At 43.4% G+C, this 26,894-nt stretch overlaps 1 protein-coding gene across 7 annotated transcripts in view; it reads right to left on the reverse strand.

Annotated features, from left to right (window-relative positions):
• Nucleotides 1-26,894, reverse strand: part of PTPRE (protein tyrosine phosphatase receptor type E) — a 104,022-nt gene that overhangs the window by 33,969 nt on the left and 43,159 nt on the right. For 6 of the 7 annotated variants that reach the window (XM_064663528.1, XM_064663529.1, XM_064663531.1 and 3 more), the window contains one exon: nucleotides 3,453-3,562. In XM_064663528.1, coding sequence (XP_064519598.1) covers nucleotides 3,453-3,562 — 110 coding nt within the window. Of the gene's footprint in view, nucleotides 1-3,452; nucleotides 3,563-8,888; nucleotides 9,041-26,894 lie in introns of those variants that run through there. The other variant, XM_064663527.1, reaches the window with a different exon arrangement.

Consider the following 26,894-nt stretch of genomic DNA (forward strand, 5'->3'; position numbering starts at 1 on the left):
GACATGAAACAAGCACCACAAGTCCAGCATGGAAGTGCCACCTCTGGGTCCTATTCTGGCTATCACAGAATCCCAGAATGGTTTGGGTTGGAAGGGACCTAAAGACCATCTCGTTTTCCCCCCTGCCATGGGCAGGGACACCTTCCACTAGCCCAGATTGCTCCAAGCCCCGTCCAACCTGGCCTTGGACACTTCCAGGGATGGGGCAGCCACAGCTTCTCTGGGCAACCTGTGCCAGGGCCTCACCACCCTCACAGGGAGGAATTTCTTCCCAGTATTCCACCTAACCCTGCCCTCTGGCAGTTTAAATAATTCCCCCTTGTCCTGTAACTCCAGGCCCTTGTCCAAAGTCCCTCTTTAGCTCTCTTGGAGCCCCTTTAGGTCCTGGAAGACCACAATTAGTCACCCCAGAGCTGGAGGCGGCTCTGCAGGAGGGGTCTCAGCAGAGCAGAGCAGAGGGGTAAATAATCCCATCTTCAAAGATACCCACTGACTTCCTGACAGTTTAAACCAGCATTAAATGGGCACCCAAAGCTGCCCCATTTGCTGCCTTTCAAACTCCAACTCACCCGATAAACTCATTCCCTCTGCATGTTCATACATTGGTTTGGGAAAGGAATTGTAAAGATGGGCACAAACCCCATGAAACACTCACTGAGTAAATACTAAAGGAATTAAAACATTTGGAAAGGTTTTAAAAGCTTTACAACTGCAATTCCCAGGCTGCTTCCACATTTAAACTACTTTATAAGTAAAAATACAAGAGGAACTGAAACAATCCTGACTATGATTAATACTGGAGAACTAATTAATATTTGAGTTACCAGGAATTGTGTGAATGCTATGGACAGTGTCAGGTATAAATAGTCTGTAACACGTATTTTGAGAGCATAAAGTTGTATCTATTTGGAATATATATTTATATTTATTTATAAAAATCCAAATAAATAAATACTGGTTTGGAAGTTGGAACGAGATGATCTTTAAGGTCACTTCCAATCCAAACCATTCTGGGATTCTTTGCTTTATACTTTTTTAATACAGCTGAATAATTTGAGTAAATGTCAGGGCAATTTCTCCACTAAATTGCAGTGCAATAAATCCCAAAATATTTTCATTTTACGAAAGGGAAATTTCATGGTGGCAATTTCATGGTACTCTTGTAGGAAGCAAAATGGCAGCAGTGCTAAAAATGGAGCCATCCAGACTGGGCAACCATATTTAAAATAAGAATAAAGCTGGCATTTTAATTCAGCAAATGTTTTAAAAAATCAAGTCAGCTAAAATAATGATATGCAATGAATTATAACTATTCCTTTCAGAATCAAAAGCATCTTATCTTTTGGGATCACTCATGAAATTACCATGGAGAGATGGATTTTTTTTTTTAGGAACCTTTAGTTCTTTCCAGAGTCTTTTAAATGGAGTTTTCTTTATGCTTCAATCAAAAATCTTTATTTTTGTATTAAAAAATACCGTATTAGTTCAATGGCTATCAAATGTGTTAGATAATCCTATTATCTTGGAACGTTTTCTGCAGCATTGTCTTTTCAGAGTGTACTTGTCTGTCAGACAAAACCCTTCCTTGCTCCTCACTGCAAAGCAAGGAAGGCTTTGATATTTAGGAAAAACAGTTTAGTCATACTAATCATTTCTAAATCATATCACTGAAATTAAGATTTAATTAAAATGTGGATGATTAGATTACTCTTATCCATATTATCACACTTAAATGCAACACGATTTCGAATTAAGCACTGAAGATGAACAACATCGATGGCAAAACTCCCTTTGTGCTCATGGTATTAAAATTCTGGGAAGTCACACCACTTACAAGTTACTTCCCTTTCTCAATTCCCATATTCTTACATATTCAGACCAATATTAGTAACTTGTTTTTCTGCTGCTCCAGGTGCCAGACAAGAAGCAGGGGCCAACAGCTACTTGACAACACTTCAGCAGACCAATTAATTAGCATATTTACACTTAGATAAATCTTTATTTATAGCAGCAATTTGTTTGTTTTGAAACCACTGAGCAAAACAACACTAAGATTTTGCCCCTCATCCCACCTGGCCCTGAGCACTCCCAGGGATGGGGCAGCCACAGCTTCTCCGGGAAGTGTGCCAGGGCATCACCACCCTCACAGGGATGAATTTCAGTCTAAAATCTGATCTAAATCTCCCATGTTTCCATTTACATTATTACAACTAAGGACCAAAACACTCAAAGGGCCATCAGCCAGGACTGGCACTTAATTCTTGCTTGGCTCTCCTTCCGTTTGGGTGTAAAGTTCACAGGCAGATTAAAAGCAAATAAACCGCACGAATATCCTTCAATAAAACACTGGGTGTCAACAACAGTCACCTGAAAACTTATCAAGGTTTCACCACACTGTTTATATGGAACATCAGCAGCTTTATCTCCCTTCAACCAAGAGCATGGAGGAGCTCTGCCTCCAGAAATCCCTCTCTGATGGGAGCTCAGCATCACACACTGTCACTGCCTGAGCAGCACCACTAACCAGAACAGGGATTTCCAAGGCAGAGAGTCAGGATTATGAAGGATAAGGACAAGGTGCAAGTAAAATACATCACCCCATCAAAGAACAGAATAGAATCAGTATCTTCACAAAATCACGGAATGGTTTGGGTTGGAAGGGACCTTAAAGCCCATCTCGTTCCACCCCCAGCCATGGGCAGGGGCACCTTCCATCAGACCAGGCTGCCCAAGCCCCATCCAAACTGCCTCAGGAAACCTCAAAAAACTGCCTCACACTTCCTCCAAAAAACTTCATTTCCCCTGAACAAGCCCCTCCCCAGGACTGTTATGTGCTAGGATGTGGTTGTAGGAGGGCTTGAAGGAAGCGGAAGAAATTCTGAAAACAGAAATGAGGATGAATTAAAGATGCTGTGGTGGACCAGTGAGTAAAGGATTGTTCTCAGGTCTTGGAACAACACTCCTCTATTTTTCACCTGACATAATCTTACCCAGGACACCTGCACTTTACCCTCCTCCTCAAGCCTTGCCTTAGGCAGTTTGTATCATCAGAAAACACAGGACTCATATAAAGGTCATAGTTCCTCATTATGTTTAAATATGTTCATCCTGTTGTCTATTTGATAATTGATCTCATATTATCTGTGCCCCCATCCCACCACATTGGAGATGCACAGTGACAGCTCCTGGGGCGTGGAGAGCTTGGAACCCAGTCAGGAGGAGACACCTCAGGCTTCCCCACCTCTCCCAAAGCTCTCCCCTCTTTTTCCCATAAATGGGAAAGAGAAAGTAAAACATCAGCACCAGACATAGGGAGACCAAACACAGAGGTCACCTGGCACGATCAGGAGTATGTTAGTGGGGTCAAAGTCCTGGAAAACTATCCAGGAATATGTCACCAGAAGTCCATTTCCACACCCACTCCCATCCCCACAAATAAGTGATGTCCTTACTGGTTGTTGTGGTTGGTTTTGGAAATTCAGTTCCATTGGGTGGCAGAGCTTGTGCAACTAGAAAACTAACACAGAGCAGCAGGAGCGAGCAGGAATGTTCCATCCTGGACCTAAAGAAAAACCCAAACAAAGCAAAAGGTAAATTTTCAGGTGAAATTATTATTACCTATTTTTATCTCGTGTCAGAACAAAGCTAAAAGAAAAAAAGTGATATTTCATCTAAGTTTAAATTTACTTAAAATCTTGTTTTACACGCTCCCATTCCCTTATCACTAAATGTCCAATATGGATGCAGAAAAGGAAAATACCAGTTGTGCACACTAAAAATTCATTAAGGATGTTTTAAATCCAAGAAGAGGAATGTAACACTCAGCTGATTCAAAGATGACAGAAATCAGGGCAGAAAAGCTCCACCCATAAAACAGGGCAGCCGAGGACACTGAGTTAAGGAGTCTGGAGGGTATTCCCAGAGATAATTCCCAAGTACCAGCAGCTGGAATCTTGAGGAGAAACACAAATCTTGAGGATAAATGCAAAATTCACCTATTTTTGGTGGTTCCTGCCCTAATTGCAAGTATTAGACCTTGTGCAAAGAGCATGAGCACTGTGAGCCCAAAATCCCAGCGTGGCCAGAACATGTCTGAAGGATCCACAGGACTTTCCTCCACAAGGCCAATGCAGAATCAGGGCATCATTTAGGGTAGAAAACACCTCCAAGGTCATCAAGTCCAACCTGTGACCCATCACCACCGTGTCAACCAGACCAGAGCACTGAGTGCCACATCCAGTCATTCCTTGAACATGTCACTCCAATGAAATTTTGGCATCATATATGCCCTGAGATCAAAACAAAGAGGAAAAGTTTTAACCACCAAGCAGACCAGTAACCCCATGAAGTCTGAAGTTCCTTTAACACACACTTTTCAGAGTTTCCTTATCCCACTTGATTCCTATAAAGCATTTCACCAAAGTTTTCCAAACACAGAATTTCAGAGCTTCTGAGACCAGAAAATAATTTCCAACGTGGAGAAGTTTAAAGGAAAAGTGTGATGAGAACCTGCTGCTGCTTTGAGAATTTCAGGGAAATTAATAGATGTAGATAAGTCAGTTGGTCTAGAAACACTCCAATCCCTCAAAGTCAAGGTGGAAAAGAACTCTTGTTAAATCTGCTGTGTATTTATCCAGTCCCTAATGAACATATTAATTATAAGAGGTTGCCATCTCAGCCATTAACCAGTTGTGCTTGATTTAAAAATGTTTTCATGCAAATATGACTTTCTGTGTTTTGTAAATGGCAGGACACATCCAGATGGTGGCTCTGCATCCACTGCTGAAGTCATAACCATCCAAAGACTGCATAACAAAGCTCCCTGATACAGTAAAACACATTTAATATTACAATTTCCACAGGGCATTTAATCTGCCTAACAACAGATTAAAAATTTCAGGAACTTGGCAGTTATTAGAATAACCATTAGAAAATCCTTCCTTTCTATGTAAAGTGGGATAATCCACCTGCAATGATCTCTGGATAAGATCAACTGTATAAAAATCTCCTGTAACAACAACTTTCACACCACCTTTTTGCCACTCACACATCTGTTACTTAGTGAACCTTATTCCAAGCCTCTCCTATACCCAGTCCTACACCCAGGAGTAAATTCCAACTCAGCACACACATGGTATTTTTTAGATACACGGTCTGGAAACTCAATTAATTTTTTTCTCTAACATAATAAGTAAAGAAAGAATAATAAAAAGCATTGTTACCATCAAAATTTATTTTCTTAAATATATTTTTTTCTTCAGTTCAGCTTCCTGCTGACCAATTTACTCACTCAATTCCTTCTGCTACTATTTATAATTTAAGCAGACTAAATGTCTTACTATCTAATCCCATTCTTGGATTAGATAGTTAATTGGATAACTAATTATGTTTAACACCTGACTGCAAAATGTACCTACATTGTATTTAGCATTATATATAAACCACCAAAATTTACAATTTACAATTATATTATATTTATAATTATAAAGCAATAGGATGCTGGAAGATCAGGACATGCAGCAGCAATTAATGTGTACTGAAGAGAAAGCAAGGAATAAGGAGGATTTGGAAATCTGAAATAAAGCCAGAATAAAAGGAGAATCAATAGGGAAAGGGCTCGTGTTGCCAGGGAAGAGGTGCTGAATCCTGGGATGCTTCACATCCTCAGCAAAGGCTGCTGAAATCCACTGGAAATTCGAGTAATCAATTCTGGCAGTGGCTCTGCTGCCTGATTTTCCCAGGCAGCATTTAGTTCACTGGCTCATCCTTAAAATACATCCAGCTCCTTAAAAAAAAAAAAAAAAAAACAAAATAATTGAAGCTGCTGGCAAGATTCCAAGAGACGGGAAGGTGGAAGGAACATCAACACTTCCCACAAAATCACTGTTAGGAGGGTTTTACAGATGCCAATTCCATGCCAGACACTCTGAATCTGTTCTCTTGGATGTGATAAAGTGGAACTGGAGCACACTTTGAAGTCCCACAATTTATTAAAAATAAACACATCGCCAAAGATTATGCAAATTGTGAGATCCCACTCTTTGACCAAAGCACTTTGCATTTCCACTGCTAAAGGAAGGAGGATTAAAACTTACAGGAAATTCAGGAGCTGCAGCACAGAGGGCGATGCAAAGGACTGAGCTCAGCATAGACCAAGTGGGGAATCATGGAATCACTGAAGTTGAAAAAGGCCTCTAAGACCCTAAAATTTCATAGAATCAGGAATGGTTAAGGTTGGAAAAGCACTCTGAGCCCATCAAGTCCAACCAGTCCCCCAGCACTGCCAAGGCCACCACTAACCCATGTCCCCAAGTGCCACATCTACTTGGTTTTTAAATCCCTCCAGGGATGGGGACTCCACCACCTCCGTGGGCAACCTCTTCCAATGCTTGACAACCCCTTCCATGAAGAAATTTTCCCTAATTTCCAACCTAAACCTCTCCAGGTTTTACTTGAGGCCGTTCCCTCTTGTCCTGTCTCTTGTTCCCTGAGAGAAATTGGAACTACTTCTCTTCAGACTGGAGTGGATGGGGAGGTGAGCGAGTTGCAATCACATAAAAACACCCTGAGCTTCACTGTATATTCATATTTATGTCCACCACACACAGGAATGCAACAACATAATTTTTTGAATGAAAAAAACCCCACAGCTACAGACACAGCAGCATTTTCCATCCTCACAAAGGTACAATGTCATGATACAGCCTGTTAAAACAAGAAGTAAAAAATAGTAACAACTCCCCAGAGAGAACAGGTGGGTAGAAAAGCACAGCTGAACAAGAAAGGACAACCATGTGCTACGAAAGAAGCCTCTTGTTGATAAAAGTGGGAAGCAAAAGATCCAGGTAGAGACACACTGTCATTATTACACAGCTCTGCTGGGAGGCAACTGCTGCCCCTCCTGTAAAAGAAACAGGAACTGTTTTCATATCCACATGGGATACAGGGCATTTATCTGCTTATATCCCACTGCCTCCAGCCTTTATTCCTTGGATAGGTGTGGGTTGGCCTCTTCTGACAGGAAACCAGGAACGGGATGAGAAGAAGCAGCCTTAAGCTGCACCAGGGGAGGTTCAGGTTGGACATCAGGAGGAATTTCTCATGGAAAGAGTGTTCAGGCATTGGAAGGGGCTGCCCAGGGAGGTGGTGGAGTCCCCATCCCTGGAGGTGTCCAAGGAATGACTGGACGTGGCACTCAGTGCTCTGGGCTGGGTGACAAGGTGGGGATTGGGCACAGGGTGGACTTGATGATCTCAGAGGTCTTTTCCAACCTTAATGATTCTGTAATTCTATTCTAAATGGCTCAGGCACTTCAGTCCTGAAGTCCACTCCATGGACTAGTATTTTTTGTAATTTATTACTACTATTGGTAGTTTATTACTACTCCGTGTATTTTATAATTACTACCATTATTATTTAGCTATATCTCATTATCTGAATGAGGTGCCAGAGATTCCTGTTGCAAAGACAGATTTAAAAGGCTGCATTGTTACATATAAACACTTCTGTGTCCAACAGAGAACTTGATAACCATGACAAAAAAAAGGATAAAAAAATCACTGTAAAATTGTACAGGTAACTCAAATCCTGCCAAGAATCACAGAATCCTAGAATGGTTTGAGTTGGAAGAGACCTTAAAGATCACCCATTTCCAACCCTCTCCATGGGCAGGGACACCTCCCACTAGACCAGGCTGCACCAAGTCCCACCCAGCCTGGCTTTGAACAATTCCAGGGATGGGACAGCCACAATGCCTCTGTCCCAGGAGGCACAGCACCTGGAATTTAGATGCAATTCAATAGGGATCAGCTCAGAAGTTTGGGGAGTGTGTGATACCTCTGTACAGCCCTTCCCAGCTCTGGGATCGCTGCCACTACTTCTCACACAGCCCACAGGGATGTCACAGGGGACAGCCCAGCGCCCCAAAATGTGAACAAACAGCATTATTTTCAGGGATTAATGGATTACTACACATGGCTAATTTCTATTTTGGCCGCAGAACTGAATCCTCATCTGACCTGACAGCTCAGAAGTAAAACCTGGGCTTTAAGAAACTAGGCCAATAAAACCTTGGTCATGGCACGTGGCCCTGCTACAGCTGTGAGACTTTTCCAAGGAATCTGATGCACAAGCTGCTTCAGAGCAGGTTAAATTGATACCCATCCCCTGTGTCCTCCTAAAGCAGGAATAAAACAGTGACACATCCCAGCTCACACAGAGGAGGGTGGAGAGACTGTTAGGATTTGTTTTTTTCCCCCCAAGGCTTTAGAATCCTGTAGCTCAGGTCATGCCCCAGATTTTTAGTGCTATAAAAGTTAATATTCTCAAGGATAAGCACCATCAACTCAGAAAAGAGGATTAAAAATGAGAGACATGAGAGACATGAAAGCACTGGTACTGTAGGTTGACCAAGGCATTGGCACTTAAGGTGTTGGCCACAGCAAGAACAAGTGCCTACCCAAAAAATTGAGTTTAATAAAAAATTAAAAAAAAAAAAAAAAAAGGAAAGAAAAAAGAAAGACAGAAATGCTCTGGCTCTTCTTTTACTCTTCCTGCTTTTCACCCATAAAACTCCAAACACTGTTGGTCCCTCTAAATAACATGGTTGCCCAGAGAAGCTGTGACTGCCCCATCCCTGCAAGTGTTCAAGGCCAGGTTGGACGGGGCTTGGAGCAACCTGGGCTAGTGGAAGGTGTCCCTGCCCATGGCAGGGGGTGGAATGAGATGATCTTCAAGGTCACTTCCAACCCAAACCATTCTGTGATTCTACAAGTCCTAAACCCCAGTCTTTTCTCCACTAGGCTGGGGGATTCCCTACCTGGAGCAAGTGAGCCGACATGGCAGCAGCTCCCCTGGCCAGGAATTCCTGGCACAGGAGCAGCTCTTACCTCCAGCTGGGCTGATTGCAGCTATTTTCTCTTTCCTCAAGCTCTGGCCTCAGGAAAGTCATGGACTGTGACTGTGTGACCCATCCCAGCACACCAGGCAGTGCCAAGTTACAGTTTAACTGGAATAGCTCCCGCATGACCTCGTTTTTGGTTACAGCTTTATTGTGCCATTATGTCATCGGGGTGAGCAATCATTACTGCAGCACTCCAAGGGAAACTGTTCAGCTGAATTATGATTTTACAAAATAGACAGAAAAAGAAGTGCTCCTTCCTTTTCAAAACCAACAGGGGGAAAAAGCAGGAACTTGCACGAAGACGGAATGGTTTGGGTTGGAAGGGACCTTAAAGTTCATCTTGTCCCACCCCCTGCCATGGGCAGGGACACCTTCCACTAGACCAGGTTACTCCAAGCCTCATCCAACCTGGCCTTGGACACTTCATTACATGTGTTTCCAAGGTCATCACAGGAAGGTGCTGAGTCCCACAGACCCCTCAGCCAAAACCCAGGCCCTCCACCACCATTCCCACCGTGGGCATTTGGCATTGAAGCCTGTGGAGCAGCAGAACTTCAGGCTCCTGGGTCCAGCTCCACGGGGAGCACATCCCACCCATCACACCACCACTCTAAGGACACCAGCTGGGATCAGCTTCTCAGTATTCCTCCTATTAGGGGTTCTCAGTATTCCTCCTGTTAGGGGTAGCCATTCCATAATGATTTTCTACTTGAAGTTATACATTAAGCAACAAAGCAAATTTCCATAAGTTTGTTCAAGTCCCATGTTTTGACCTGCTTTTAAAAATAAAGAGTAAAAAATAAAATAATAATTAAAAAAAAAATCAATCCATTGAGTTTCCATATTCTTATTTTTAGTTCCCTGTGATTCTGCCTCAGAGATTCCAGAAGTCCTAAAATCCAGAGGAAAAAAAGAAATGGACTTCAGATATTTGTGGAGATGTTTGCACATGTGTTCAGTGCAGCCCAGTGAGAGGCAAAAAAACTCAGGCAGACACCTCTCTGCTTGGGAAACACTCCTTAAATTCAGCTACACAACAAGTTAGAAAACATTCTGCCATAAAAAGTCAAATTTCACCATAAAAACCTATAATTTTTTAATAGGACTGTCTACAGCACACTCACTGTTGGGTTTATTGTACCTATTATATTGTACATATAATTTTTTGTACAACAAGACAAGCTTTGTATCTGACCACTTCAGGAATAACGAGAGAATTAAAGGGATAAATACCTAATTTTAAAATCCTTTATAATACAACTGCTCACAAAATTATATCTGACAGTAAAAATTCCTCAAGTATGCTACATGATCACTCTCAGTAAAGATCATCTAAAGGAGAGGGAAATAATTTGATTAAGAATTACAAATCAGAATAATCACTTACACGTAAGAGACTGAGCGAGGCAAAGCACCAATTAACCGAATAAAATGAATTTCCATTTGGAATAATTAAGCTTGATAGACTGTCTTTCTTGCTTAGTCACTTTGTGTCTAATTCAGGTGGACAAATTAATATATTTGCTTTGATTTTCATGTAAGGGGAGGCCAGCAGATGTGGCACAGAGGATGTGAGTGACAAAAATCGGCAGCAGACAGACAAGAAGTGATTATTTTTGATGTGCTAGAGGCAGGTGAGCCACCTATGGGACATTCATTCATAGACTAGATCAGGATTTATAGAGAAAATACATAATCTGTTCAAAAAGCTGATGTTGAAAGATACCTACTGAATACAGACAGGAATGACCACTTTTGTAATAATAGTTTTTAAATTCTACTGACCCAGCAGAGCTGGTTCTATCTGTCTTTCTCGGTAAGTCTCCAAGCCCAGCCTAGCACGGTGAACACAAGTTCAAATCCATTTCAATTAGCAAGGCTGGGGTCTCCTGGGAATATAAATCACAGGTTGTCACCAGCAGATTAAGCCCTGCATTAGCAGGTCTGCTCCAACAAGGATTAACTGACAGTGGGGACACTGGGGGGGACATTCCAGCCTTACAAAGTGACATTTCACACCTTAAAAATGGAAGGGAATTTTTCAATCAACAGGATTCCACAAATGCACCCAGGACTAGATGGGCTGGACTAGATGAGCAAGTCATACTTGGGCTGGACTACATGAGCTTGAAAAGTCTCTTCCAACCCAAGTTATTCCACGATCACCAGGAGGCAGCAGTGTTGAGTGGGACAGTGACCTCTTTTCTACTATTTCCCTGTGTTCTTTGGTGCTATTGCTCATCAGGATCAGATTTAAAGCATTTTGAAAATATGCTATGGGATACACTGAATGAAAAAGAGAATTGGCTTAGATGTGTTTAAAACCAGGAACAGAATGAACTCTGACTTCAACCTTAATTTTGGAAAAATATACACTCATGCCCACTCATGTATTGCATACAGGGATTATCTGCAGCCCCACAGTTATGGAAATGAAGGGACAAAAAAGAAGGAAAGATTTCTTTTCCGTGCCTGAGCGGCTCTCAATGGAGCAACGCAAAGGCTGGGAAGGTATTGGGATATCATATCTAAAGCTACGCAGTCAGGCTTGGAATAGCCAGTTTTCACATCACAAAAACTGTGGAATCCTTTAGGTGGGAAAAGCCCTCTGAGATCATGATGTCTAACCATTCACCAGCACTGCCAAGGCCACACTAACCCATGTATCCAAAGTGCCACATCCACATGCCTTTTAAATCCCTCCAGGGATGGGGATTCCACCACTGCCCTGGGCAGCTGTGCCAAGGCTGGACAGCCCTTTCCATGAAGAAATTTTTCCCAACATCCAATCTAAACCTCGCTTGGCACAACTTGAGGCTGTTTCCTCTCCTCCTGTCCCTTGTTCCCTGGGAGCAGAGCCCGACCCTCCCCAGCTCCCCCCCTTCTGTCAGGGAGTTGCAGAGAGCAAGAAGGTCCCCCCTGAGCCTCCTTTTCTCCAGGCTGAGCCCCCTCAGCTCCCTCAGCTGCTCCTGGTGCTCCAGACCCTTCCCCAGCTCTGTTCCCTTCCCTGAATATGCTCCAACCCCTCAGTGTCCTTCTTGTCATGAGGGGCCCAAAACCCTCCCCGTGATTTGAGGTGGGGCCTCAGCAGTGCCAGCACAGGGGGACAATAGTAGGAAAAGAGCACACAGCAAGTAAGAAGTAACTACAACTTCAGAGAGAGAGATGAAAATTATTTTCAAATTCAAAACTCTATTTCCATGCTGCAATAAAGAAGGTCAAGATGATTAGTACATTCTCTCCCAGATGTATATTTCCTGTCAAACACTGTTTAAAGAACTCTTAAGCCAGTTTTTGCCCCTGCCTGACCAGCTTTTGCAGGAAACAACCATCTCAGCAGGTGCATTTCTGAAGTGGTCATATAGTTCCAAAGTCAGTACACCAAGGACACTATTTCACTATTTCCTACCTGATGCATAGAAAAGTGTTTAAATATTCCCCAAAATGTAAACAAACATCCTGTAGTTCCTTCTGTTGTTAAAAAAAAGCAAACAATCAAAAAACTGAAAAACCAAACCCAAATACAAATACCTATATTAATTCAAAAAAATTCCCTAATCATATTTTTTTTAAGATTCATACACTTTTGTGTCATGAGCTGAGGTTTTAATCATTAAAGAAGGAGATAAAATAACTCCTACCTAAAGTGAAGTATAAAGTCCCATGATTTCTGTGTAATTAATTAAATGAGTCATGTTTTATTTAGGTGCCTAACAACTGCAAGAGGATTAATTCTAAATACATCAGTATAGCTGCAAAATGCTCAATAACATGGCCAAGCAAAAAGGGCTTTTTTGGCAAAAGGTCCTTGACAAGTTACCCAGGCCATTCTCTCACCTCAGGGTGGACCTACCCCAATTCTGACATTTTACTCTGGAGCATTCACCCAAATCTCCAGTTCTTCAGCATCCCTCAGCTCCACGTTCCAGTCCTTCACACTTTCTTTAATTTTTAATTATTTAAATTTATTTTAAACTCAGCCCACTGCTCCTTTACTCCCAGAAAGATGGATTCCACACTATTCCCATTTGAGCTTTCTATGTTTGAAGACAGGCATCTGCCTTTAACCATCTCTTCTGTAAACTCAATAACAGCAGCAGTTCGTCCAGCCTCTCCCAACAGATCATTCCCAAGCTCCAGCAATTTTCATTACTCCCTTCAGGACTCTCTCAGCCCACGGTCCTTCCCAAAGCCCTGATGCTCTGGGTAAGGCCACATCAGCCCAAAGCACGGATAACAATCCAGTCACTGCCTCATACCTTCATTTATTTTGGCATCGTGCCACAGGAAGGTTCTGACAGGTCCTTTCCTTGGTTCTCCTGCGGAGGCAAAGTTCTTCACCAACTCCATGGTGCAGCTGATGGCTCCTCTCCACAACATTCCCCAAATTAAACAAGACTGCTTTGAATGCCATGAACACAACACTCCCCATGCAGGCCAAGCCTTCACAGACACAATAAATAACTGAGGTTGCTGTGAAGGCCACACCCGTGCACTCTTCAGGGTCTCATTTTTCTAATTAACAGCTGCTCTGCAAACTGAGGTTCCATCACATCCATCTTTTGTCAACATGCTTCTGAGAAAGCATCATCTCTGAGGCAGGGGTAAAATCCACTACAACACAAAAGCACTTATAATCACTCAGGTTGGAAAAGCCCTCTAAGATCATCGAGTCCAAGCACAAACCCAGCAGGGCCAAGCCCACCACACTTACAGGTTCTGCTGAAATCCATGAGGCATATTATACTGTCACTGGACAAAGTGTGATATGGCAGGACACATCACTCTCTCCACACCTTTCCAACACTTTCCAGGACTGACATTTAATAGTTTCAGTCATTAAGCTGTGAAGCCTCCAGATCTTGTGTCCTTTAATGAGTGGACATGGCACTCAGTGCTCTGGTCTGTTTGACAAGGTGAGGATTGTTCCAAGGTTGGACTTGATGATCTTGGAGGTCTTTTCCAACTTTAATGATTCTGTGATTCTCAAACTGGACTCACACAATGCCCTGTGCCTGCTCACACAACATCTGCCCTCTGCAACCCAAACCCAGAGATGGCTCCAGCCTGTTCTCAGGTGAGAATTTCCCACTGACTTCACATCCACCTTGACCTGAATGCCAGTTTATCCTTCCCTTGTCACAGCCCGAGTCCCCATCCCTGCATTCACATTACCACATGCCACTGGCAGGTTTGGTTGCCCATTCCCAGCTCACTCCAGGCAGAGCAGGAGCCATCTCCACCATCCTCTGCTGGTGAGGAGAGCTAATCCATCAGCCTTCCCCTATTCCTTCACCCACCTTCAACATTCACAGACGGAGCCCCTTAAGGAACATCTCCCTCAGGGACACATAAACCCAACCACGCTCAGTCATCTCATGAAGGTCCAGCTGCAAAAGACCAGAACAACAACAACAACTCCACAAAACCAGAAGTCTTTTCAGAAAATTTTCCGAAAACCAGAAAATTCACAAGAAGTTGATTCTTCCCTTTTCACCCCCAGAGAGTTGATTTACTTCACATCTGAACTGCGATGCCTCAGCCAGCAAACTGCAGCTCCGGGGGGAGAGCTCCTGGCTGCAGTGACAATCTGCACCTCAAATGCCAGGTCTGAGCCCAAATCCCACCTCACCACAGCTTCAGCCAGAGCAGAACAGGCAGAAACTGAGAAGCAGAACAGCAAATCCTGGAGCTGGAGGCCACCATCCCACCTGTACACGGTGTCACCACCCCACTAACCTCACCTTACCCACTGTCCACGCTCAGGTGACTCCACACGCGATTCTCCACCAACTCCTTCCATGCAAAGCACAAAACCTGCTGTAAAAGTATTTCTCGAGCTAAAAGAAATTTTCTTGATCTACAGGAAGAGCTGAATTATTTCCCTGGAGTATTTAAAACACCATATTTCTTCAGGTTCATCCCATAACCAATCCCCTAACGTGAATCTCTGTTCCACGACATTTTTAAAGGGAGAACAAAGTATTTTCAGTTTGTTTCCTTTTTTTTACTTCTACCCTGCAGTTGGGCTTGGACTTATGCCTTTTTTTGAAGCCGCTTTCACCATTTCCTCCTCGCTGCCGCTCCCGGTTGCGGCAGCAGCGGTTTCTGCAATGCAGTGCATGAAATTCAGAGCTGAGCCTTGCTCTCAGTCATCAGCAAAACGACTTGAGGACAGCAAGTGACACCTCTAACTACTGCTGAATGGATGAAAGGGTTAACAGAACGTTCCCTATCACATCAGTGCTATCAGGAGCCAGTAGAACGTCTCATATCAGGAGCCAGCCACGCAGTTTTATATATAGAAAAGCTTATCAGGAGCGAGGAGCCAGCCCTCCCCTGGCCCCCCTTTGCCAGCACCATTGTTTTGAGGAACATTTGACTAAGCCCAGCCTTTGGAGAGCACAAAGAGGAGCCAATCTACTCCAAGACAGCGTGGGAGAAAAGGCCTCGTCTGATTTTCGACAGAGGAGGTTTATAAATTGCCTGAGCTCTTGCTGCCAACCTCGCCTTGCCCTGTCAATCCCTTTCCTACCCCAGACCGCTGGGAATTCTACGTCAGAAAAGAAATCCTAAAAGACACTTTAGAGTCTCACGGCAGATGCTCAGCAGAGGAGAAATGACACCCAGATAAGGAGTTGAAGTGAGGATCCCTGTCGTGGGCCGAGCTGCCCCTCGCGGTTACGAGAGAGGTGGCGGGGCAGGATGTCAATGCTGAGTCAGCAGGAAGCCCTGGCCACTGCCACCGTCCCCACGGCCCCCAGCACAGGGAAAGGAAGTGGCTGTCACTCCAGGGCTGGTGGTGGCAGCTGTGACTCCTGGCCATGGCTACCACAGCCACCCCTGCCGCAGTCACGGCCCCCGGGGGATGCTCACACGTCAAGAGTTGCCCAACACCCAAGAGGAGGATCAAGACTGAGTTGAGATTAAGGCACACAATGCTCTTATGGGGAAAATGAAAGAAAAACCATTGGATTATTTCGTTATATTATTATTTTTACATGTTTTCTGCCATCAGGTCTATGCCACAGCCATTTTACACTCCCATTTCACCTCCAAATGTGTCTCTCGCTGCATAAATATTAATTGTCCATCCTTCTTGGGCTCATTTTAGATAAATAAAGGTCTGCAGCAAGGCTGTATTTTGAATTATTTACAATTTTACCTGTGAGCTCACCAAAGGAGTGAGTTCATTAACACAGAAACATGGAGAAGGAAAAGAGACTTGTCAGACTAATCAAGGGACTAATAAAATAATTCAACACTGGCCAACAAGAAAGTTTCAGGACTTCCTTATAAAATCTTAGAGGAACAAAGCTTGAGGAAAACCACTTTGACTGATTTTTAAGACCCGTTAATATCTTTTGTAATACCAAAAAACCACCTACACCCCACAGTAATTATGTTTGACTGAACATGGATGGAGAACCTTTAGAGCCAAAGCAAAAATCTGCATTTACATTTTCACAAGTCTCCAGCATCCCCCTCTCCCAACAGGCCTGTGACTGAAGTCACAAATTAGGGTCACCTTTCCCCATGCATTGTCAGCAGATCAATCTGTGCTGCCTTTCAAGCAGGGCTCATACATAAATTAAGCAGTTTGAGATTGATTTGCACAAGAAACCCTTGAGCAGTGGAGTGAAACACCAATAAAATCTTACAATTAACTTGAGAAGTTGCCTTTGGTTCCTTCCCAGTGGCTCCTCTGTTCCTCAGCTGCAGAAAAAGTATCATCATACAGATGTTCCTTTGTAATAGATCTGGATGAATATTTAAAATTGCGTTTTGAAAACAAAAACTAATTACATACAATGGAAAATACATACAGAATTTAAATACTGCATCATGGCCACATTAAATGCTTGCCTTTCAGCAGTGAAGTGTTTCATTTTGGAGAAGAGAAGGGGAGGAAGGGAAAAACCAAAAGCAGAAGTGTGTGCCCTGTCTAGAGAGTCAGACAAGGCAGAAAAGGAGAACATGACATCTGGATTCATGAGAATTCACTCGTAACACGTAAGAGGTGTAATATAGGAAGGAAGGGAGCAGGGTTAGAGCTTAAAGTTTTCAGCACAGCAGGTTGGAAACCTTACAAATGTATCCAAAGTCTAGCACAGCTTTGCACTGCAGAAATCCAAACCCAAACAACGACCCTGCAGTGAAAGGAATACTCAGGCTTCCAAGTCAAATGGTGCATTTAACTGTGCCTGGGGAGCTCTGACACTGCTTTCAGTGCCAATTTTAAGCTTGGCCATAACACATGGGACCAGCTCACTCCTGATCTTCCTTCTGCTCCTCTAACTCCACCATGACCTGAGTTCCCTCCACACCAGGTCCTTGGAGACCGGTGGCCCAGGACCCCAGAGGCTGGAAACAGCACTAGAAACACCCTTCAGAACACACTTGGTAAAGCAGCTGTTACCTGGGAGGAAAAGGTGAGCAGCCAACTCTTGGGCATGTTTATCAGGGTCGACACCATCACTTGGCAGAATTTAATGACAGAAGTATTTAATCAAAGATGAAGATTGAAATGGAGGCCAATATTCAAGTTAATAGCAAAGGTTCTCTTTGGCTGGTGTGGAAGGTCAGCACGGTGGTGAGACGGGTCAGAAGCTACAGACCCACCACAGAGCTGCTCAAATCTGCTGCTTCAGGTAACTCCTCCTCCCTGCTTCAGGGTTCTCCACAGAGCCCTCCACTCTGCAGTTAAGGCAACTGATATGTACTCTGAGAAGAGAAAGTTCATGGTTTTAAGCTTAAGCTGCTTCCCATGTACAGCAATATATTTTTAGCAGTTGTATAATTGGAGGAACAGTGATGGTACCACTGTGTTTCAAGGTTTCTAATTCCTCTCATCACCTCTGCACCACATCTGCACGTGGCTGATACCCTCCTCCAGCAGGTCCACCAGGCACAGAGCTGCCAAGACTGAAAGGAAGAAAGTATCACTTCAATAATTCTAAGATATCGCCTCAAAACACAAGCACTGGTATTTCAAAGACACAAAATTAATCCCAAAGAATTCTTCCCTGTGAGGGTGGTGAGGCTCTGGCACAGGTTGTCAGAGAAGCTGTGGCTGTCCCATCCCTGGAAGTGTCCAAGGCCAGGTTGGACAGGGCTTGGAGCAACCCAATCTGGTTGAAGACAACTTGCTGATCTTAAAGGTCTTTTCCAATCTCATTTATTCAATGAGTCCATGTTCCTGCTCATTGCAGGGGGGTTGGACTAGATGACTTTAAAAGTTCCCTTCCAGCCCGAACTGTTCCATGTTTCTGTGAATCCTCCTCCTCCAGCACACACAGGCACAGCTCAGAGGCAATGCCAGAGGGGCTGGATCAGCTGCTCTGAAACACAAAGGCTTTGATAGCACGAGGCTTTACACATTCTCATCCCTTTTGTCTTCTACCCCCAGCTCACTCCTACTGACGCCAACACACCCATACATCTCACTGCCAACACACCAGGCAAAAACCAGCAGGGGGAGGAAGGAAAACTTACTTTTTTTCTGAAATCTGAACCAGTTTAATGATCAAACTCACAAGCACAGCCCAACCAATGGCTGAGCCAGTGAAATTGGGGTGCAAAGCAGGCACAGGCCAGGGGCTGCTGAGCTGCAGCACTAAAAACAGGCAGGACCCACCCTCTTCCCATGAATTACAGTGTATTTCAGTGTATTTTAAATTAAACGCGCCAAATGTTTTGTTGTGTTATCCAATATGCTTTAAAATACTCTGGAATTAACTAACAGGCATAGAAAAGCCCAGCTTTGCACCCTCTCAGCAACATCCCCTTGCAATGGGGCCAAGAAATAGGGAGCTGGGAGGAGGTGAAACACTAAGAATATAAATAATAGGGCAGATTTTGGGTCTAGAAACACCCTGCACTGTTACATATCCTTTCCCTGTACCTTACTAAGGGATACAGACTCTCTTTAGTATAAGCTGCATGATAAAGACAATCAGCTGTAAAAATAGTTTTATATCAAGCTCAGAAAGAAGGATAAGGGGTTTCACAAGTTTTTTTCTCCACATCACTACTGGCACAGTTAAACTGAAAAACTGAGCATCAAATTTAAAAATGATGCTCACCTGGCATCTGTCCCACCCTGCTCAGGACCAGTGTCACAGTGCAGGTGACACAGGCACTGCAGGTGGGTTTTATATCTCTTTGCTTACAAGGAGTGTTTCTTCACAGCCTCCTTGGCAGAGCTTGTGCAGCTCTGGCCCTTTCTGATGTCAGACAGACAGACAAGTACCTGTTCTTTCAGCTGAAATAATGCCTTCCCAGACCTCATTCCCTGAGGCTCTCCCCTTTCTTTAAGCACAGAGTATTTTCTATAATCATGCTCAACCCTCCTCTCGACTCCTGTTATAACCTAAGCCCATGACCTGGCCAATCTGAACCCTCCTGTCAGCAGAAGGATGCACCATCCACACCCCAAGCTGCCAGCCAGGCAATAGTGACCCCCACCAAGCCACGGGCATTCCCCCACAGCCAGGAATCCAAACCATCCCAGGAAAACACCTCTCTGTGGGGTTGTTCAGATATGGCTTCCTCACACTGAACCAGCTGTATCCACACAGTGACAAGAGCAGGAACCAGAATCTTTCCAAACACAAGAGTAACACGATAAATGTCACTTTGGGGATTATTTTTAAAGCTGAAGCAACAGGAGCTCTTGATGTTCAAACTAAGCCCATCATCACGTGAGGCAAACACAGGACCACGCTCACTCCCTACATCCCAGGGGCTCTCAGGAAGCATCGGCTTAAAACCAGTACACACTAAGGTTTACTTAGTGTTTACTTACTAAACTAAGGTTTACAGCAAAAATCCACAGTCTTTGGAGCCTTTTTCCCCCCTGCAGCTTCCACTTCAGTCATGTATATTTTTATACATGTATAACACTCTGTCTCTCCAATTTTTTACAAAGAAGCACTAAAACTTCAACTACTAAAAGCTACTCCATAATATTTATCCTTCACATAATCTCCCGGGAGCAGCAGCATTCCCAGCAAAAAGCCACCCATATCCAAGGTTAATGAAATCCAAGACCTGCTCGTGCAGACCTGCCCCTTCCAAGCCCAGCCCTTCCCGTTGACCAGCCAGGCTGCACAGGAAATTAAATGAGTACAAAACAATTACAAACCCAACGAAGCAAGACGTGCCAGATGTTGAACTTCCACCCCAGACAATTCCGTGGAACACCTGTTCCGTGCCTGGTGTCGGGTCGGAACAACGGCGCTCGGAAACGTGCGCCGGGATTCCAGGGGAACATCTGTTTTTCTAGGAGTTGCTTGCTGAGCTTTCATCCAAAGCCTGATATTCCAATTATTTATTGGAGTAGGCTGTTTCAGGGACAGAAGGCAGCTCTCTGCTCCTCCAGCACTGAGAACTGAAGCAACAGCATGGCCTGTGTTACGAATATATCGGAGCATCTGTCACCAGGGTTTGCTATTCCTCTTTTCCTCTGACATTCCCTAAGTTAGCTGATATATTTATTTCATAGAACTAAACTTATGATATCAACAGCACCAGCTTTAATTCTAAATACGGCTTTAGGACACAAAATGCATCTGATTTTCTCAGTCATTAAGGCCCAGGCCCTGCTAATAAGCCATTTATCTCAAAAAAAAAATCATAACCAATGTGAATTTCTAAGTTTAGGAAAGTTCTTTACAGCCCGGAGCCTCAGGAAATAAACAGAAACTGGATTTACTATTGAAATCAAATAGCAAGCCCTGAAGTTGTCAGAGATGTAAAATCTGAGCCTGCAGTGTGGTTGTACAGGCAGCTCTTGGAGCTGCATCAAATCCCCGGGATGCGGGCACTCCAGGCTGCCCACAGAAACTGCAGGCAGTGTCCCTGGGATGCTGAGAGCCTGCATCCCTGGAATTCCCATGCGCACCCAGCTCCAGCATCTCTGCAAACAGTGCTGAAAGCTTTAACACGTGCCCTGGGCCTGCACTGAGCAAATCCAATCCCTCCTGAATGAACCATCTGCAGCTTTTCACGCATAACACAGGATTTTGAGGGTTCTTGGCAGGGGGGAGAAGATTTTTCTTTGCTCCAGTCTGAAAAAGAATTAGTATCATAAAAGAGGAACAACAGCAACAACAAAAAATTGAACCCCAAGAGGAAAATGCTGACGCAGGCTGGGGAAAGCTGAAAAATGACTTTGCTATCAAGGTCTGACACCCTGAGCTCTGCAGCAGCTGGGGGAGGATAAATTCAGCAGAACTCTCAAGTCTTCCCCAGAATACAGATTATTAGGGCAATTCACCACTGAAACCACCTTTGTAGTGGTTTTCCAATCGTTTGATGGAAATTTTCCACTGGAATTTTCTGTTATTTCAGTTCAGATCAGCCTTGGACTGGGAAAATTCAAGAAAACCCAATAAAACAGTGTTGGGCTGAGCTGAGTCCTTGGAGCATCTTTCAAAGTCTAAAGCCTTATCAAACTTTAAGCTTGTCCTTTCCATTTGAAGAAATGGAAAGATACTGAAGGAGAAAACCAAATTACTGTCATCTTTTTGGGGAGAAATCCTCCCTGAGACACATGTGATGCTCAGGCAGCTGCTCCCCCACCAAAAATCAGCCAAAAAAAAGAAGGATTAAGGGGTAGGGAAGGAAGGCACAGTTCAACTCTTGGAATTTTCATTTGAAACACCTGTACACCATTCAGAATTTACTATGCTGGCCACATTCTCTTAAAATAAATTTCAGTAAGGGGAGTTCAGAGAGTACTGTCCAAGTTCAGCTTGCTGGACACAACTCAGTCAACTAAGCCCAGCTTAGCAGGTGACCAACCTGGGCTGAACTCAAACATATTAATTAAATCCTTCTCCCATGACTTATAATATATTTCAGTGCACTGGAATTAAACATGTTAAATATTTTGTTGTGTTATCCAATATGTTTTAAAATACTCTGGAATTAACTAACAGTTTTTCAGTTTTTCAGTCCAGTTTTTCACCCTCTCAGCAACATCCCCTTGCAATGGGACCAGGAAATAGGGAGCTAGGGGGAGGTGAAGCACTAAGAAGATAAATAATAGGGAAGATTTTAGGGTCTAGAAACACCCTGCACTGTTATATATCATTTCCCTGTACCTTACTAAGGGTTACAGGCACACTTTAGTATAAGCTGAACAATACAGACAATCAGCTGTAAAAATAGTTTTATATCAAGCTTAGAAAAAAGGATAAAGGTGTTTTTCTCCTCACCTCCTCTCAAGTTTTTCTCCACACCATTACTGGCACAGTTAAGTTTAAAAATTGAGCTGCAAATGTGAAAATGATGCTCAGTATCACCTGCATGACAGCTGAACCTCACTTCAGATAAATGATTCTGAAATCAAAGATACAGAGAGCTGGGGTCAAATCTACCAAAAAAGATGATGATCCTGATGGCTGCTCTGATAACAGACACAGAGCTGCATAAATTATCGACAGCTACCCCACCAGAGATGTCCTTTCCAGATCTAACTTGCCTCCCATTCATCACCATGATGTCACTTTTACAGCCTTACAAATTGATGGATTCATGGTAGTTCCTTTAAGCAGTGACATTCATATTGCAAAGCCTGGCTCTTGATGAGCTGTAAAAAGTGATTTGTCACCCCTTCAAGTGAGAGCTGGAAAGATGGACTCTCTCCTAGAGCTCCCACCTCACCAATTCAGGTTTCCATGTGGGGCAATGGCTATAAACTGGCAGAGGGCATGGTTAGATGGGATATTGGGAAGGAATTCTTTATTCAAAGAGTGGTGAGGCCCTGGAATAGGTTGCCCAGAGAGACTGTGAATGTCACACACCTGGAAGTGTCCAAGGCCAGGCTGGACAGGGCTTGGAGCAATCTGGGCTAGTGGAAGGTGTCCCTGCCCATGGCAGGGGTGGAACTGGATGGGCTTGATGGTCTCTTCCAACTCAAACCAACCATTCAATGATTCTCTGAGATGAAAACAAAAGTAAGAGCATCTCTCGTGCCCAGCTCTCTGCTCACTGTCCCATTTTGTATGCACAGCCCATGAGAAACCGGATTGAGCCTCAGTCTGGAGAAGCTCTGATCAAACAGTAAAAATTCACATGGGGGATAAAAAAAGCAAAATAAATATAAAACAACCCAATAAAATAACACACACCCAACAAGCCATTAATTATCTCCCCTTTTCTTGGTGTTTGGGCCACACTTTGGGACCACGTAACTGATCTATATAAAAATACAATCAATTATAATGGCAAAATGTCCAATATACAGAGTGAAAGTCTGACAAACGTGTTAAAAGACCATCAAAAGGAGAAGAAAAAAGACCTAAACACACAAAACTGAAAAAAATTACTCTGCCAGTGTTTCCTACTGCCCCACTGAGTTTCCTGGTGGTAATTCTTGATTCCCCTCCACTCCTCTCAGTCCAGATCCTTCCCTTCCTCAAGCCCCCCGTGCAAACCTTGTCCTGCTGCTGATCCACCTCCCCAGCTGTGCTCTCCAAGCCTCTGGCCCCCCAGAGCAGCAGTTTTGTCAAAAATAATCCTTCCAGTTTCACACATTTTTGTTTTTCTAAGACAGGAAACGGCTCAGAACAAAACTGAAGATTTCCAGTTGTATTTTTGTTTCGTTTACCACCAAGCCCACCCCTGCTCTGGCTGAGGAAGAGTTGTTAGATACTGGTCAGGAGCTGCTAAAACACTGCAGAATTGCCTTTTTTCTATTACATTTTCTACATATTTGTGCTTGTGTTTGATAGAGAGATATGACAGATATCCAGGTCTTTCTGTGACTCCAAGGACTTCCTGAAGCTTGTTGAGCTCTCTGACAGCAGTGTGCCCAACAAAATCCCTTAATTTCCACATCCAGCCCCCTGCTGAGGAATCTCGTGTTGCACATCTACTCTTGGCAGAGGTACAGCCATTCTGGGCAAAGACCAGGTCAGGGAAAAAGTGAATTCATTTTCAGAATGAACACTGTGATGGTATTGCCATTATTCTGCCAGGTGTCACGAAAAGCAGGAGCACAGCAATGAAACACATCAGAACCACCTTTTACACCAAGGTACTGAGCATATTAAGGTGTTACCAAAATAATAAATAATAACCTAAACCTATTTTCCTAGTAATTCAAAAAAAGCTGGTGGAAACCAGTGCTTTTGTGCTACTGCTCTCGAGAAAGATAAGCAAGGCCTAACTGACCAATAAATATCACATTACAGCATTTTAACCATATTTTAAAAAGTGTTTTGAGGGGAAATAAGCACCAAAACTGCTCTGTGTTTCTGGTCTACGATGCCATAAGCAGCAGAAACCATAAGATGGAATAACCATAAGCAAGGAACTCAAATTTGCTAGAAATTATGGGCTAGAAATTATGCCCCAGGGAGATGTTGTGGATGCCCCATCCCTGGAAGTGTCCAAGGCCAGGTTGGACGGGGCTTGGAGCAACCTGGGCTAGTGGAAGGTGTCCCTGCCCATGGCAGGAGGTTGGAATGGGATGAGCTTTAAGGTCCCTTCCAACCCAAACCAGTCTGTGCAGAAAATCAAAGTGCATAATGATATCCCTGCTCATCAGGAACATCTGGACACTGAGTATCAAAGTGAAAATTGGAAAACTTAAACTCTGTTAATTAGAAAAAATATTTTCATTCTCAACTGTAATTCCAAATATATAGAAAACCTCAGAAAAATTCATTTGCCTTCTCTAATTAAATTGCCCCAATGCTGCTCACTTCAGACAGGAAGAGGCTGAAGCATCAAAAAGCACACAGATAATTCTTCTTCCCTAACTTTTGTCTAATGTTGGATGGCTTCTAATCTTTCCTTGTGAACGAAAATATAAATTTCATTACTGCAACATTATTAAACTGGGTTTTTTTTTCTCCATCTGAAAACCCAGTACCACCATCTGAGCATCCCAACTGTCAATGAGAACAGCCCCAGGCTCTGATCTGCAGGAACTTAATCAATTAGTAATTATCAGAAACAAAGCTGAGTAGTAAAAAAACAAGCTACACAGTTGTTATAGCTGCAAAAATTAGGTTTGTGACTGCTGGTATCTGTGGGCAGTCCTTGCATGCACACAGAGCACAGCTCATGATTTCTTATGCAAGTCCACAGAAAGTTTTCCTTAAAAACATTATTTTTCCTTTTTCTCCTTGAAGTGACATGACAAAACTTCTCTCCCCAAATATACACCTCTTCTCCATACATCTGCAGGATGACAGGATGCCTTGTGACAGGCACAGTTGCTGCCTTACCCAGCTCCTTTACACTCAGATCACTCTTAAACCAAAAAAAAGTTATTTTGCCTCCAAGATAAACCTCTCTCCATCCTTGATTTCTGGAAAATTCTTCACAGGCAGCACAATTTGCTGAAATTATTATTTAATTTGATTTTCATCCTCACAAATACTTGACTAACAACATCCTACAGCCATGCCCTGTACGATAAATGGTTCTTCAACTCAGGGAAGGACACGCCAGAATCTCCACGAGAAATCCACGTTTTTTTGTGTTGTAGCTTTGCAGAAGAAACAAGGACTTTGCAAACACACCCATGATTACTCTGACCCCCCTTCCCAGCCTCTGCTACACCTCCCTGATCACCAGTTCTTCTCCAAAACACAAGCAGCAGCCTCAGGGCTCTCTGGGGACAGGCAGGTTACGGGGGGAGCTGAGAGCAGGGAGAGGGACTGACAGGAAGCAGCAAGTGAGTTCAAGTGGAAGAAAACTAAAATACACACCAGAGAGTACATTTGCAGCCACTTCAGTGCATTAGAGATGCCACTTACAAATGTGAGAACATCAGAAAACAAAAAGAAAAGTCACTGTTCATGGTGTGTAAAAAATTATTGACAGGATTGCCTGAGTAAATTAAAATGATTCTGCACGTGGGCTTTCTGAGTATTAAGGAAATTTGAACTGTTACAGCCAGAAAAATCACTGAAATATTAATTAAAAATTAACAAAAAGCATGATATTCAGTCCAACACAGCACACTTTAGATCTGCTCTGTACCTTCATGCTGAGTTCACATTAAAATATACAAACGACCAAACCTATGACAAACTGAAACTGTGTAATAAACACAGAATAAAGCAAGAAAAATCCATGCAAATTTATTGGGTCCTGTAACCTTAAATATCTCCAAACCTCCTACTGATTTAGAGGACTAAAAACCTCACTTTAATGGAAGAGTTCTCAGATAAACATCTATTTAGGTCAATGACTTCCCCGCCTTCTCCAAAAACTGTTCCACTTACCCAAAATACAGGAATCTCTCTGCAGTGGAGCTGTTTGTCTTTGGAGAATATGTATCATTAGATCAGGCAGCCAAGGGCACATTATTTATTTAGTTCTGAGGGCTTTGCTAAATAATTATATCAAGATTTTTCTTTCTTCAATGCCACCTAAATGTAAGTAGCAACCTTCAAGCCACAAATACGTTTGCTGGTCACTGGAAATTTGAAAGCCTGAAGGGAAATAGAATTATAGAGTGCTTGGATTGGAAGGGACATTAAGGACCATCTGATTCCACCCCCTGTCCTGGGCAGGGACACCTTCCACTAGCCCAGGTTGCTCCAAGCCCCATCCAACCTGGCCTTGGACACTTCCAGGGATGGGGCAGCCACAGCTTCTCTGGGCAACCTGTGCCAGGGCCTCATCACCCTCACAGGGAAGAATTCCTTCCCAATATCTCACCTAAATTCCCCCTCTTCCAGTTTGAACCCATTCCCCCTTGTCCTATCACCACAACTGATGACCAAAGTCCCTCCCTGGCTTCCCTGTAGGCCCCTTCAGGTGCTGGATGGTGCTGTGAGGTCTCTACACAACCTTCTCTTCTCCTGGCTGAATTTAATAATCTATTTACTCACTGCTCATTAAAACAACACATTTATGCCATAAATGTTGTGTTGTAGATCTGATTAGGCACCAGGGATCTCACAGCTATGGAAGTCCCACCATACACAGCCTTAGCAAGGACAGGTGATCTTCTCATAAATCT

Source organism: Pseudopipra pipra, chromosome 8 (assembly GCF_036250125.1).
Source record: "Pseudopipra pipra isolate bDixPip1 chromosome 8, bDixPip1.hap1, whole genome shotgun sequence".
In the NCBI taxonomy this organism is placed as follows: Eukaryota; Metazoa; Chordata; class Aves; order Passeriformes; family Pipridae; genus Pseudopipra; species Pseudopipra pipra.